A 14,136-nucleotide genomic window follows, 5' to 3' on the forward strand; every position below is an offset into this window, starting at 1 on the left:
TGTGACAAACTGACCTCATTTTTACAATAATAGTTATATATATGTATTCCTAAATAGAAATGCATGCCTGCTGTTTGATTGTGTTTTGCCGGTAGCCGAGTGGTTAACGGTCACTTTAACAGTAACCTCTGATGTCTACACCCCCCACGGGTGAAGTAGTGGTACAGTCCGCTGAGAGGCTCATGTAGTTTTCGCTCCTTTCTGGATTTTACCGTGACGTGCAGCGCGGTGTAATGTTTGTGTGCCCACCGAGGCGAAGCAGACGCGAGGAGCTGTTCACACAAAAGCAGTAGCTGCCCGGGAACAAAGGTGAGTTAGAACAGAACAAGTTACCTCGTATTTATCACGTCATCTTTATTTTGTGAAACAACTCGCTGTTGAACTACGTCAAATAACGGTCACGATTCAGCCGGAGGTGGATGATGCCTGTGTGTGCGGTTAGCTTAACTTCTTGTTAGCAGGTATTTGTTGAAAGGAATACCACGCAGTTTATATATACATATGTATTTGCCTGCAGTAAGTATACCGTTTTTTAGAATAACTATTTCGTATAGCTTACAGTCGCAGTAGCATTTAACAGGCCCGAATGCATTTTAATTGCGGACAATGAGAAATAATACGCAGTGGCGAAGGTTCAGTACATGTGAAACCAAACACAGGAGAAGTTAAGACGGATCTCGAGTCATCAGTCGAGCCCGTTATTACTATTATTAGCTGCTCTATCGACCCACTGTTGACACCGAACACTGTGGTATAGTGTTATAACTCTGTCTAACATTGAATGTTATAGAGAGATAAGTAATGTTCTATGTAAAACACCTGTATGTTAGGTTCAACGTGCTGTAGTGAGGCATTAAAAGCAGAGCAAGTAATCAATATAAAGTGGAAAAGTAGAGTCAAGAGCACAAATATGAACGAAAGAAAGCCAAAACAAACAAAAACAATCTGAAAATAAGTAACAAATAATAAGAAAATATAAAAAAATAGTTCAAATAATTATGTACGAGGTAAGAGCACGTGAACAAAGAGACTGTGTAACCCATTTAAGTGTCGTCATATGTTATTGTTTATGTCTGACTTAAATGCCTCAATGTTGTCATAAACAACAACCAGTGAAAGGCTTTTGTTACCGTGGTGCCATGTCTCAAGAGTGTGTCACATAGTTTTGTCTTTACAACCTCGTTGCTCTTAATTACTTTACATCCTCTGCATCTGATATATGGTTTTCTGAGCAGTTGTTTTCTATAAAGTTGTCACATTCAAAGGATGCTCACATTGTTTTTAACAAGGAGCATTTCTAAAAAGAGATATTGGGCTATAGAATCAGTAGTTGTTCAAATACACCAACAATCATTGCAGATGCAGTGGACTTTGCTGTGTTTTAAAGAATGACGATTTTATATCATGAGAGAAACATGAGTCTAAGTTCTGCTTTTTGCCAGTTACAGATGCTATTAGGAAATTTGCATCCCAGATCGAAATATTTAATTTCTGTCAACACTAGAGTTTGACACAAGCTGCTTCCATGCATGCACCGAGCCATATGTGTGAACACAAACGTCTGCAGAAGTCACTCCAGACATGGAGATTCTTCTGCCAGCTCACTCGTCTAATCTCTGAATAAAGTCCAGAAGAGTACTACAGAGACATCTGTAGAAGTTATAGTGGATAATCCACTGAGTAAATGGGCAACTATCCCGTATCTTAGCTGTACTTATTCATCTGCTGATTCCGCAATGTACCAATAACATCATTGACTGAAAATACAAGGATTTCGTGACTGAATGGTTACAGTGCGTGCCATAAGACTGAAATGTCCACATCACAATTCCAGCAAAAGACCTGGGTGCCATGTCTTGCCTCCTCCTCCATCTTGTTACCAGTCTACCTCTTTCGTACTGTATGCCCTTTCCAAGCAAATGTTTTACAGAAAGGGACATTGACTTGTGTCTTTTACTGTACCAAAAATATCATGAGCCACAGGTTTCCCCTCACCTTACTCATGCCACCAAAAAGTGCATTTTTTAATAAGTTTAGTCCAAAGTGTGACCTAATTAGATAAATTGATCTTTGTGATATTTAGACATGTACTCTCTTTCTCTAATTGTTTCTTCCAAAGACAAACGATGGATGAAGAGGAGCAGTTTGTGAGCATTGATCTGAACGATGACAATATCTGCAGTGTCTGCAAACTGGAGACAGAAACAGGGACCTTATCTTTCTGTCACGTCTGCTTTGAACTCAGCATTGAAGGTAAGAAACAGTCAAATTTTGCCTATTTGCTCACCAATGATTCATTGCAAAGATAATACTGGTTTGCTAGCAAACCCTGTCTATACACACAGCCATATTCCTTATACTCACTCAGGATCAGGCACTGTTACATCGTGTTCTGGTCGTAGCTTATTAGAAGAATAAGATAACATTTACTGTCTTGAATTTTGCCATGTTTTTGACACTGTTGTCATATTCCTGTATCGGCTTCTTCTATTATTTCTTGGATTAAGCCGGGGTCGTGCACTGTGGCATATGTGCAGAGCACCTAGGCCAGCTTGAGTCTCACTGTAGTTCTAGTTTGTTATTCTGACTTAGTCAGTTACACAATAATAATGATTTTTTATGATATCATGTAAACGTATGGACTGTTGTCTGTCTGTCTGGGGTTCAGAGATAAAATCCATCTTTACCTCTCGCTGTTTTGTAGGCTACCTTCACAGAGAAACAGTCTGGTGTGCATAGATCGATCTTTTTGATCGTAATTTCCCATCTTGGCAAATATTTTTTTTTTACCAGGAGCTGTATTACAGCCCGATAGCCTTTTGCACAGTTAGGATGTGCCAGTCAACTGCTGCCCACAAGCACTTACTTTATCCTTTCTGTAAAAGATACATGTGCACGGTAATGGGCATGCAGGACCAAAGAGGGCTGTTGTGATTCAACCGTCTGATGTTCCACTCCAACTCAAGAGCTTGTGTTTGAAGCTTTTTCATCTCTCAAGTAATGGGTGGCCAATTTGAAGAAGAATGGGAAATCACAAGGGCTTAGATAAGCCTCTTTTTTGACACTTGATACACATAGGATTATTTTTCTGCATTGTGTGTGTATAAAACAGTGTCATATAAGCTGATTAGGAGCTCCCAGAGGAGTGTATCATTCTGTTGAAAACAGGGAAAATGCATAAGCATCAAACATTTATACTGTACATCTTAATATGTTAGAAGGGTGTAGACTGGGTTTCATCTGGCTTATAAACATACTGTACATTATGAAAACAAACAGCCTCAGAAAAGCATTGGTCTGGAAGTTACATGCAATAACGTACTATAATTTTGTTAGATCAATCTGTTTACACACTGCTACATTTTCCCCGTCCTATTCAGAATGTAAGGGTCTCTATCTCTTAAAAGAAGTTATACAACATGTCAGCCTTCCATAAAGGCAGGAGTTAAATCAAATTATGCTTGATGTAGTTAATGTTTCAGCCAGAATGCTATGTGAATGTAAGGCACAGTCAGTCAGTAGTTGCTTGATGTTACGTGGTGTCACCAATTTGGAGATATAAGGTTGTATGCTTCTTATGGTACAGGTTTTGATGGTGTGGTAGTTATATAACAGTTGGGTCTGGGGAAGGAGAGGTTGGGTTGGTGGTGTTTGAGACGTGTTTGTCTAATCTAATGCATCGGAGTGTTTTGTCGGTGGGAGGGGGGGGGCTTACTAAGCTGCATGTCGCTGCTTCAGGCATGATGAAACTAAAGGCTGAGCCTCCATGTGCCGGCTGACTGCTCATGCAGGCTTAATAGCTGCAGTACTCATTCATCATATACTATCGTCCATTAAAGGAGAAGAGAGAACAAGTCTAAGCACCACACATGCAGAGTAGAGGAAATGTCGAGCAGAAAGAACGGTCTCAATCAATAACACAACCTCTGTGTTTTTCCTCGTCTCATCCACATCATGCCATCTCAAGGGTGAACTGCTGCTGCTGAATATTCAACTCTTTCTCGCTCTGTGCTGGATTTGAATATTTATTAGAAACAGTTGAAGCAGATTTTTAAGATGACATATATTGCATTGCAAGTGTTGTAAGTGTTCAGTAAAATGTCATCAGCCCCAAATCTTATCTGCTTTTCCCTATTTCTTGATTGACTGGACATCAAACGGCTGTGCCCTGTGCCAATAAGAGTTATATACTGCTGAGAGTAATAAATAAATTATTGCTTTCGTGTAATAGATGAGAAATCTCCCCATGCTACATAGAGTACAAGTGAAGCAGGATTACACATGCTGTGTTTCCATCATGGTGCGGTTCAGTTTGGCACAGTACTGTACAGCATTCTTTAGAATGGTGCCTAAAGGGAAGGGTGCCAAATAGCATACCTCCAATATCATATTCCTAGTCTATATGTTTACTGGGATCACAATTTTTATGACTCAGACTAGTATTAACAGGAACAGCAGCAGTAGTGGTGAAAGCTTTCTGTGGCAACAGTTTTGAATACAGTATGGGGCCAGGATGAATGTTCAGGAAGTGCACCCTTTGTTGTTACTCCAAGTGGTTGTTTCCTGAGGAAACTGCTTTGGTCTGCATGCACTTGTTCCATCAGAAAGCACAAGATAGAAATTTGAGGCTTTTTACTTGTAAATGCTCAACATCTACCAAACAGGGGATTTGTTACATTCAGACCTTTCTTTCCTGTTTCTGTTTTTCAATTTTTTTAACCACTCCATCTGAGCTGTGCACCACTTGTGGTTACACAGCCCTGAGCATCAACACTGTGCAGCAGACAACAAGGGGGCTGCTGCAGTCTCATACCAAAATACCAAGAGAGGGTTTTTTTTCTGAGAAGTAATACTTTTATTAAACTATAGGAATCAATGTATTGCAGAGGAACAGGGGGGATTTGATGTGGCGAGTTTTGCTGTGTAAACACCTGAGAGAAATGAAACTAGTGATTAAGTATTGTTACTTCCTCACCCGGGTTTTCCTTTTTATAGGTCTGTTGGTCATCTCCGGCTCCTTGCCAGACAATGTGTGTGCTGAGCACCACGGTTCAGCAAACTCGCTTTGCTATTCTTTAATCTGCTTATGTAATGCAGACAGAATTTTTGCTGAGGGCTTGATAATATTACCAGCTGTGTTCGAGGTGGAAAAAACAAACAAACAAACAGGAAACCACTTTAACAAGAGGCCGGAATGATTCAGTTCATGCTGATTCAGTTTTTTTGCTCGACAGGGCCTATTGAAGCCTTATCGTATAAACAACTTATTCATGGGGCGGTGAACTCTTCACTCAGGGGTATATCGAGAGGCCCAATTATGGCGCTGCCTGTGGCAGTAGTGTGATTGAACACAGTTCAGCTCCAGATATTTTCTGAACTGTCTCCACCTTGCTAAGCCCCTTTTTTCTCAGCCTCTTAAAGCCCAGTGAATATCAATATTTTTTAGTTTTATTGTGGTAGCCTTGCAATCTGTTTTTATTTAACCATAGGTCTGTCAAGATCTAAACTAACTTCACTACATAGTTGAAACCAGTGCATTTTCGCAAGCTTTTTATATGGGACCAACTTTTTAAAGATAATAATGTGATCCAATAATAAGATTGTTAAATGAACACGGCTAAAAGACATAGTCATTCTCTGGGAATGACGAGGTCCAAACCGCTGACTGTGATATCTGGCTAATGTCAGCAAATACACATTCTGGATTGTAATGCAAGACTGTTTTAAGTATCAATTTACCATACCATACATACCTGCCCTGCAGGAAGCACTGGGGAGCAAAATTATGACTTGCATAAATGTTCGCTTATGATAATGTTAAAAGACATACTTTTGGAAAATACTGACAGTTATTGACTGTATTTAATCACCTTTGAAAATCCTTTGAAAATCACCAGCTTTCAACAATCATCTATACTGTACAACCATAACAGAGACATACGTGAGCTATATTTGGATTTATGACATTTATTCAAAGTTAATAGCACAAACTGTAATTTATATTTACTTGGACTGTCACAGTTTCTTACTTTTGCAATCTGTCTACTTCCGTACATGACTGATCAAGGAAAGTCATTGATTGAAGATATATTCCAGACTGAAGCAAATACCTATTTTTGAGTTGCATTTTCAGGTGTGTTCAGCTTTTGCTGCTCTGTACTGACAGTTGGTCCAGACTTGGTGCATGTGCAGTGCACAACAGCTGTGTTGCGTAGAGTATCTGCTGTATCTTGAGCAGCTGTGTTGTTCACACAGAGAGGGAGTGTGTCTGCTGTGGAGCTGCTGCACAGCTTCTGCCATGTTTTGCTTAGGGTTTGGCTTTAAAAATATACTTTGAAATACTCTAAATGCTGCTGTACTCGATTAAATGCCAGGACTCTTCAGTAAGAAGCCACTTAACCGTCAATCCTGCAAATACTTCACAATAAAGCCTTGTTGAAAAAAAATGTTTTGATTGCTTTTCAAACTGTGAAACAGGTTTGACCTATCTAACAGATATAGACCTACTTGAAACTGTGGTGAATGGTCTTCTTCACTGTCTATTTTCATGTAGCTCTGTGGGACACCTTACTGCTGCTGACCTCTGTCCCACTTGACCATCTCCCAACTGTCGGCTCATATATGTTCGTGTGTATGTGGGTGTGTCTGTACTTGTATTTGTTGACTCTTCCGGGCCCTTTCTAGCATAAACACATACCTTGTCAGGATCACTCGTCCTTGTGGAGATCGAAACCTGGTCCGAATGAGGCAGAACCTCATTTCTGAGGAACAGGTTAAATTTAGGGCTAAGATGTGAATTGTGGTTAGGTTTAGGATTTGGGTTAGACATGAATTGACCATGGTTAAAATTAGGGCAATGTATTGTTTAGGCTGTCCAAATAAACGGAAGTCATTGTCCTAAAAAGAAAAGCTGTGCAAACATGTGTGTGAGAATCAACTCCTTCATCAACACACTTTTATTATTTATTTATTAAATTAATTGTGTAAATGGCAACATCATTATTTCAAGGTACTTTACATAGTAAGCCTGAGTACTTATCACAGAGAAACACAGCAGTTCACACTTGACACACAGTCAGCATGTGCACCCATCTGCCTTGACCACTTGGGGTGAGAGGAGGAAATATAGGTTGTGGAAACATGAATAAAGATCAAGAACACAGTATGAAACTTAGGACAGAGTTGTTTTCATGATGTACCACAATGTCAAGTCTGCAGAGAGAAAGAATGAGTTAAAGTAGGACAAAACTGTGACCACTAAATACAGAGTAGAAGGAGATGTAACATAGACCTATGTCTTGTCCGGACAGCCTGAGGATTTCTATAGCCTCAAGTTCCCTGGATTACTTCACTATTGATAATGATCCAAGCCAAAAGTCATCACTCAAGTTTGTCTTTAGTTTTGTTTGTTTTCCTTAGTTCCCTTGTGACTAAACCTTGTGACATTGTTGAGTCTTGCACTTGTGAAGATTTCAGTTAACCTCAAACAAAAGATGCAGAAGCCCTTTCTCACGTTTTAGCAAGTAGAATTTTCACATGACTTTCCTCTCACGTCATTATTTCTTGTTACAAGTAGTCTGGTTTGTTTGATGTCTGTATAACTCTCCTGACTACTGGTGTACAATTATTTGTATTTTCTCCAAGGAGTTAGCGTTAAACAGCTGAAAACCATGGCACCAAGTGTTCATATTTACATTTAATCTGATGTACCAAAGCTTGACTCTGAAGTGTGTTCATTGTTTCACTTAATGACCTCCAACCTGACTGCTTCCTCACAAAGGAGCAGGAAAAAACAAGATCTACTGCTCGTCAGTGTTGTTTTGTCTACTGTCTCTAACCAACTGCTGTGGATTCAACATGGGAATAGTGTGTGTGCCTGCTCTTATGTATGTGTGTGCAGCCATGAAAGGCAATAGAGCTAAGCTGCTTAGCTGGAGTGAGGTCTTTGGCTGGTGGTGGCCTGCCCTGGTTGTGGGCCAATGATTTCCATGCTCGATCGGTGGTAGCCAGTATGTTTTTGTTAGTCTAAAGACTGAGACTGATAAGATTATAGCATGACTGACCGACAGCTCCTGCAGCTATTATTAAAATATTTAATTTGCCACTCATTAGTGACTATGCACACACAGACTTTTACAAACCGTCTCACAGCATGTGTGATAAAACTAATTTTATTCCTCATTCTTTTCCATGTTATCTCAACCCAAGGCAGTTTTATTTATAGAGCCTAAAATAACACATTTCTCTAAAAACCCCATTAGATGAAGAAAACAATTCTCCAACTCATCCTTGATTGTTATAGTGTTGCTTGGGGGAAGTACTGTTTGTACAGCTGCTACTCTGTACTAATAAAAGTGATTACAGAGCTGTGTTTACTTTATTATAAGTAAATAAATAAACTTGACTTTCTCATTTTCACCCAATTGCCACTTCAGACATCTCCATGTGAGGTTGTATTTACATTGAACTAAACTAAAGCTATATGAGTGTTTGCTGTATTACCTGTCAGGCACAGTTTGTCAGTTACTGCCTCTACCGCAGTCAACGGTTACAACCCTCTGTTAAAGGAAACCTCGAAACCCTAGCTCTTTGTGTGTGTGTGTGTGTGTGTGTGTGTGTATGCAACACTAATTATGAGGCTTTATGTGTGTGTGTGTGTATAGTTGCTGTGCTCATGGGGTGTTGGGGATGATATGTTGACCAGACTTTGTTGTCTGCTGGTAAAGAGCTCTGTAAAAGGCATGTGTGGTAAACCTACTTAGTGATCTTTGACATCTACACAGGCGACAGTAACACTCCTCCTCACCTCCGATTCCAACGCACACACGTCTCTCTTCTGAGAAATGTGTAAACGCCCATGCTGCAGGCTCTCACTTTAGCCTCCTTCACCTCAGCCAGCTTTTGTTTATTAATCTCCGGCCCATTTTTCTCCGAGGCTCTTTTAATTTTGGTCCACTTGCTCTGTGTTAATTCCTTGTGTGCAATCTAAATTGGTTACGATGTGATCCGTTTTGTCTGGATCCAGGGAGTATTTCCTCTCTCCTTTAGAACAGCACTTCCAAGGAATGTTGTCATAAGATACTTTTTCCTCAGTATCAATAAAATAAAGGTTCATTATATAGAAACATGTTGTTTAGCAGAAGCTAAAACAATCATAAATCTTGTTTTAATAATATAAAAAAGCTTAAAATTAATTGATTATCATAATTGTTGATGATTAATTTAGTAATCGAGTAATTGTTTCAGCTCTACTTCATATGTTTACATTAAGACCATGTTAATCTAATATCCCTCCTATCTCAACACTACTGGCTAATTCACTGTACACTAAGCAGCTTTCACAGAGCCAGTCTGGCAGTTTTCACCAGCTAGTTAACATTGATTTGCTTTAGTGAGTTCTCTTGGTCAGCTATTGAGTCCACTGTATGTTTGCCCCCATCGACTTTGACCTACTCATTGCTTTTCCTCTGTGTAATTGCAGGCGTCTCCTCTGTGACCTTGTTGCATTCAAAGTCCCTGCGTGGCCACAGAGACTGCTTTGAGAAATGTCATCTCATTGCCAACCAGAAGCTGTCACGTTCCAAGGTCTCCCGAAGTGCCTACGAGGGCATGAAGCTGGCCCTCAGCCAGAAACTGAACCGCATCATCCAGTATGCCCAGAACAAAGACTCTGTCTCCTCCAACTGCATCAACAGACGGGGGACCAAGCTTCTTTGTTACAGCCAGCAGGGTGACCGTAAGCTGCTGCCCCAGTCAGATGCCCAGGTGCCCCGGTACACGCCCCGCTGGGACACAGGCAACGCTACTGGGCTGCCTGATTACGCCATAGGGATGTTGGAGTGCCACACAGCAGAGGAGCTCGGGCTGCTGCAGGAGTCACAGTCTGGTCTTTGGTCCAGTGATGGCAGAAGAGGCCTTCTTGGGCGGAACCAGACTTCAGAAGGAGGACAAACGCAACACACACACCAGGGTCACAGCAGAGACGAATGTGAGCACATTTAAGATTTGATATCTTTATTTTCTTAGTTGGATTGAAGGATAAAACAATGGCTGATATCCAGAGATTTCACTTTTTCACTAATAGGCAGCAGTCAGAATGGTAACACACAACCAGAAGATACACTACATGTTGCTCAGTATGTCCTTCATCGTGATATCTCCAGACAAAAGTATATTTATATATAAACTCTTGATATGTCCTTAGTGCCCTCATATCTTGTCCTTGCTAAAGCTGCTCATGACTACAGAGCACAGACCTTGGAGGAATGTGAGAGCCTTCTAAACTGCCCTAATTTGAATTCTCTGCTGAAAGATAGCAGACGTGCCACAGGTCTGCTATTTGCATCTGTTTGTGTGTTTATCTCTACTTTAGCTCATCATCAATCTCCAGCATTCTGCATTGAATATACTCAAGCTGCAATAGAAACTTGCTGCCCTAATATAAAAAAAAAAAAAAAAATACCTGTTAGCTTTCAGCGAGATAACATACTGTCAATATCTGCCATACTAATCAAAACACTTTTTTTATTACAGTAACTAAAATGAGTGTCGATGACCTCCATCAGCTGAATGCCCAACTTCTGATGCAGATTCAGAGTAAGTGACGTTTGCCATGTTGTGTTCAGCTCTGTAATTCTCTCTAGTCACATGAAATTGTCAGCATCCACAAGAAAGGAGGAGGTTTATTTATCTGCAGTTTTTTACCTCGTCTTGAGTGTGAGCTCATGGATTCAGAACAGGAGACTCAGTGAAGCAGGGGATGAAACACTGGAAGGCCTCTCTCGTCAATTCGTCATTGTCTTCCATGTGATCGGCTGTTGTGAATTGCACACTGTGTAGTACTCACTCATACACACCCTGCCCATCTGCTGACTCCCATCATTCAACAGCCAGGCTCCTCTTATCAGACGAGCATGGATGAACGCACTTGTTTTATACACAATAGATGACCCAAGGCAATCCTTCCATCGACTAACTCTCTGCCAATATTAACACTTGTTTTATTGTATTTTATTTTTATATTGTATGACAGACTCTTGTTTTATTAGGTTTTTTATGTTGGTACTGAAGCACTGTTTTTGAATGTTGTTATGTTCTACTACTTGATCTTATTCAGCCTTCAGGAGATGTCACATGTTTTTAAGACTTAACTCGGATGGGGAGGTTGTTTTTTTATCCTTAATAATTTACAGACCACACAAGCCCAAACATGAATGTTTCTCCATTTTCCTTGACAGTTTAAGACACCGTTCACTTTCTATCATGTTGTCTTTGCCCTCTGCTCTTTCGCTAATCACTGAGATTGATTTTCTTTGTCTTGTTGTTTGCCTCTGCGTTTGATTTGTTTAGCTGTTTATGATTTGTCTTTGTGTGTGTGTGAAATAAAATGCTCAGTTCTGTTTTCTGACTCTTTCTCTCCCTCCACAGAGGTCTTTGAGGAGTTGACTGTGGCTGTGCAGGAGAAAGACTCATTGGCATCAGAGCTGCATGTGCGTCACATTGCCATTGAGCAGCTCTTTAAGAACTGCACCAAGTTACCCTGGCTGCAAATTAGCAGGGCAGGGGTCAAGGCCAGCAATAGCAGCAGCAGTAGCAGCAGCGGCAGCAGCAACAACAACAACAGTGGCCACCTGGAGTGACGTGTGGGGCTCCTGCCTCTGCAGCTGGGGCGACGTTGACAAACACTCAAACATGCTGACTGGCTGAAAATGCCTTAAAAGTATTCAGAGTGACTGCTATGACACTATGTTGACACTGAGCTATCAGCTCTGCATTAGGGACTGGATTGACATGGCATCTTGTTGTGGCTGGTGTGCTGTTTTAGAAAAAGTTGCTGGTCTAACCTGGGATGCATGTCGACAGCAGAAGGGGCTGAGAAACGTCCTGGCTCCAGCACAAGATACGGACATGTTTTGACATAGTCCTTAAATAATGACTTTAATGTATACAGACAAAAAATGTTTGTCTAATTCATTTTTACACTGACTGGGTTTTATTCTCTTTTGTCATCTATTTCAACTTTTGCTTTATTTTTTCGTAGATACATTTTTAATATTTTCCATCTGATTATGTCAACCATGCATATTCAAATATGGGTTTTAGCTCTGCGTCAAACTCCTCAAAATGCTATCGTATGGTTTGCTGTAGAAGGCTGGAAGAGTTACAATATTCTTTAAATAATAATAAGGCAATGACAAATCCTTGATGCTCATTAGATTTCCTCTCACTGCCAAAGGTTTTGAAAGGCAGTCCTCTGAAATTCAGGCCATTCAGGTAGATTCAAGAAATAGTGGACCATAGAAGATGCATGTAGTTATATATTAAGAGAGATATGCGTTTCCTTTTGATAATAAGAATATTTAAGACAGCTTTGAAAGACTGTGTCATAAAATCAGTCTGTTACAGCCAAAGCAGAACGTGGAAAATCAAATGCTATATCTTCTGCACAGCTTAGCAATAGGAGGTATTGTGTTTTGAATTTTTGGGTGTGTAATAACTATTATTGCTGGTGAGATTAAGCGATATTAGCACAGAACAGCTTTTCGTCTGTCCTAAAATATGTGAAGCACAAGTTTGCTTTGGAGGGAGAAACGCAGCTGCCAAACCAAAGTCTGTATTGTTTCACGTGTAACGTCCAGGTTTTTGACTTGGACGATGTTACTGGAGGAAGATACATTACCAAACAAACCAAACGTAATAACTTTACTCCTCTGTTTGGTTCAGTGTGTGCACCACCGATCTTTATTCCAAAGGCGTTGATGTGGAAATAGTTTGTTCTCATGCACACGTGTGCGTTTTTACAATTTAATTTATTGATTCTTTCAGTACGTTTGTGTTCAGTGTTAACTTGTGTTGCCCTCTCCACTCTATACGAGTGTCTAAAGTGATACCACAGCAATACAAACAGCACAGTTTGGTCCACTGTGTCACTGTAAGTCCCTGGTTATTGAACAGAGGGAGACAAAGAAGAATGTGGGGGTGGTTTTAACAGTTTGTAGTCGTGGTTACTCTATACTGTAATTCAGGAATCCTATGCAAGAAAGAGACAAATCAGAAGCCTTATTAAGTAGAATACATGTAGAAAGAGTATTGGGTACATGAGTTTTCCTCAGTGGAGGTCAGAACTATGTGCATATAAGCTGTGGAAAGACGTGGCGATAATCAGCTTGATATTTAGAAACACCCAGCATGGTCGGGTGTATCTCTTTTCTTTCTCTTTGTAAGAGATTAAATGTATTTGACCCATTTGGGGTTTGAAAGTTAAAAGATTTTTGCTCCATTTTCCAACTTTTGTCTTGGTTTTTATTTAGAAAATGGTTATTTGGTGTGTTTGGTTTTTGAGAGTTATCAGAATAGTGGTCCTCGATGCGGATTTCTAGTAATTCAGTCTTCAGTTGTTTTTCCTAGTCGTGCTTCAAATATGAATGCTGTGTGATTGTACTGTGGAAACAAGCCTGGACCTGTGATTCTACTCAGGCTGTCTGTTTTTGGTTGTCTATTTTCCTCTCATTATGTTTTACTGGAAATGTCAACAAACCTGTTACACTTCCACATTACATCATTTTGGACTCACTTGACTTTTTGTTTGTCTGACGTTGACCATCAAGTATGCTTTTGCGTTGTGTGATGTTTTATATTCTATTTATTGTGTTTGTCCGTGGACATTACACAGCCTATGTGGTTTGTGCTTCAGCCACTTTGTATTTCTTTTGTAAAATATAATAAAATGAAATTATTTTTACCACATTCTCTAATGTGTTTTTTTTTTCAGTGCATGGAAAATAAGAGAGCTGGGTCTATATCCACATGTGTACTTGTGTATTACTGTAAATATTGTGTTGGTTGCACTGACTTCAAGATAGAGGTTGGATGCCCCCTTGTGGTCAAAACGTGTTTTGATTTGTTGATCTTTGATTTCTAATCTAATCTATTTCTGGGGGATTTGAGGGAAAATAACCTAATTAATGAAGAGCTCTAAGAAAAGCTTGAATTCTACTCAGGTAAGACAAAATCAGCACTTTGCAATTCATGTACATGTTATTCTTACTCTTTAGTAAACTCCTTAGTTATTATCTGAAGGGGACTTATTAGTTTTTCCTCATAATATTTCAGATCCTCAGCATCTACAAATACTGT

General features: G+C 39.9%; 1 protein-coding gene across 1 annotated transcript; it reads left to right on the forward strand.

Annotated features, from left to right (window-relative positions):
• The first annotated feature begins 226 nt into the window (after positions 1–226).
• cUnh21orf91 (chromosome Un C21orf91 homolog) lies at positions 227–13,571 on the forward strand. Its single transcript, XM_083909945.1, has 5 exons — positions 227–309; positions 2,120–2,253; positions 9,482–9,988; positions 10,534–10,596; positions 11,428–13,571. The coding sequence occupies exons 2-5, from the start codon at positions 2,127–2,129 to the stop codon at positions 11,637–11,639; spliced, it is 909 nt and encodes a 302-aa protein (XP_083766071.1). The 5' UTR covers positions 227–309; positions 2,120–2,126; the 3' UTR covers positions 11,640–13,571.
• The last annotated feature ends 565 nt before the right edge of the window (positions 13,572–14,136 follow it).

This window comes from Microchirus variegatus, assembly GCF_963457635.1.
Source record: "Microchirus variegatus genome assembly, chromosome: 2".
NCBI lineage: Eukaryota > Metazoa > Chordata > Actinopteri > Pleuronectiformes > Soleidae > Microchirus > Microchirus variegatus.

Coding starts and splice junctions, on each gene's coding strand:
- cUnh21orf91 (XM_083909945.1), top strand. CDS start 2,127: ATGGATGAAGAGGAGCAGTTTGTGAGCATTGATCTGAACGATGACAAT. Junction 2,254..9,481: donor CTTTGAACTCAGCATTGAAG/GTAAGAAACAGT, acceptor GTGTAATTGCAG/GCGTCTCCTCTGTGACCTTG. Junction 9,989..10,533: donor GGGTCACAGCAGAGACGAAT/GTGAGCACATTT, acceptor TTTTTATTACAG/TAACTAAAATGAGTGTCGAT.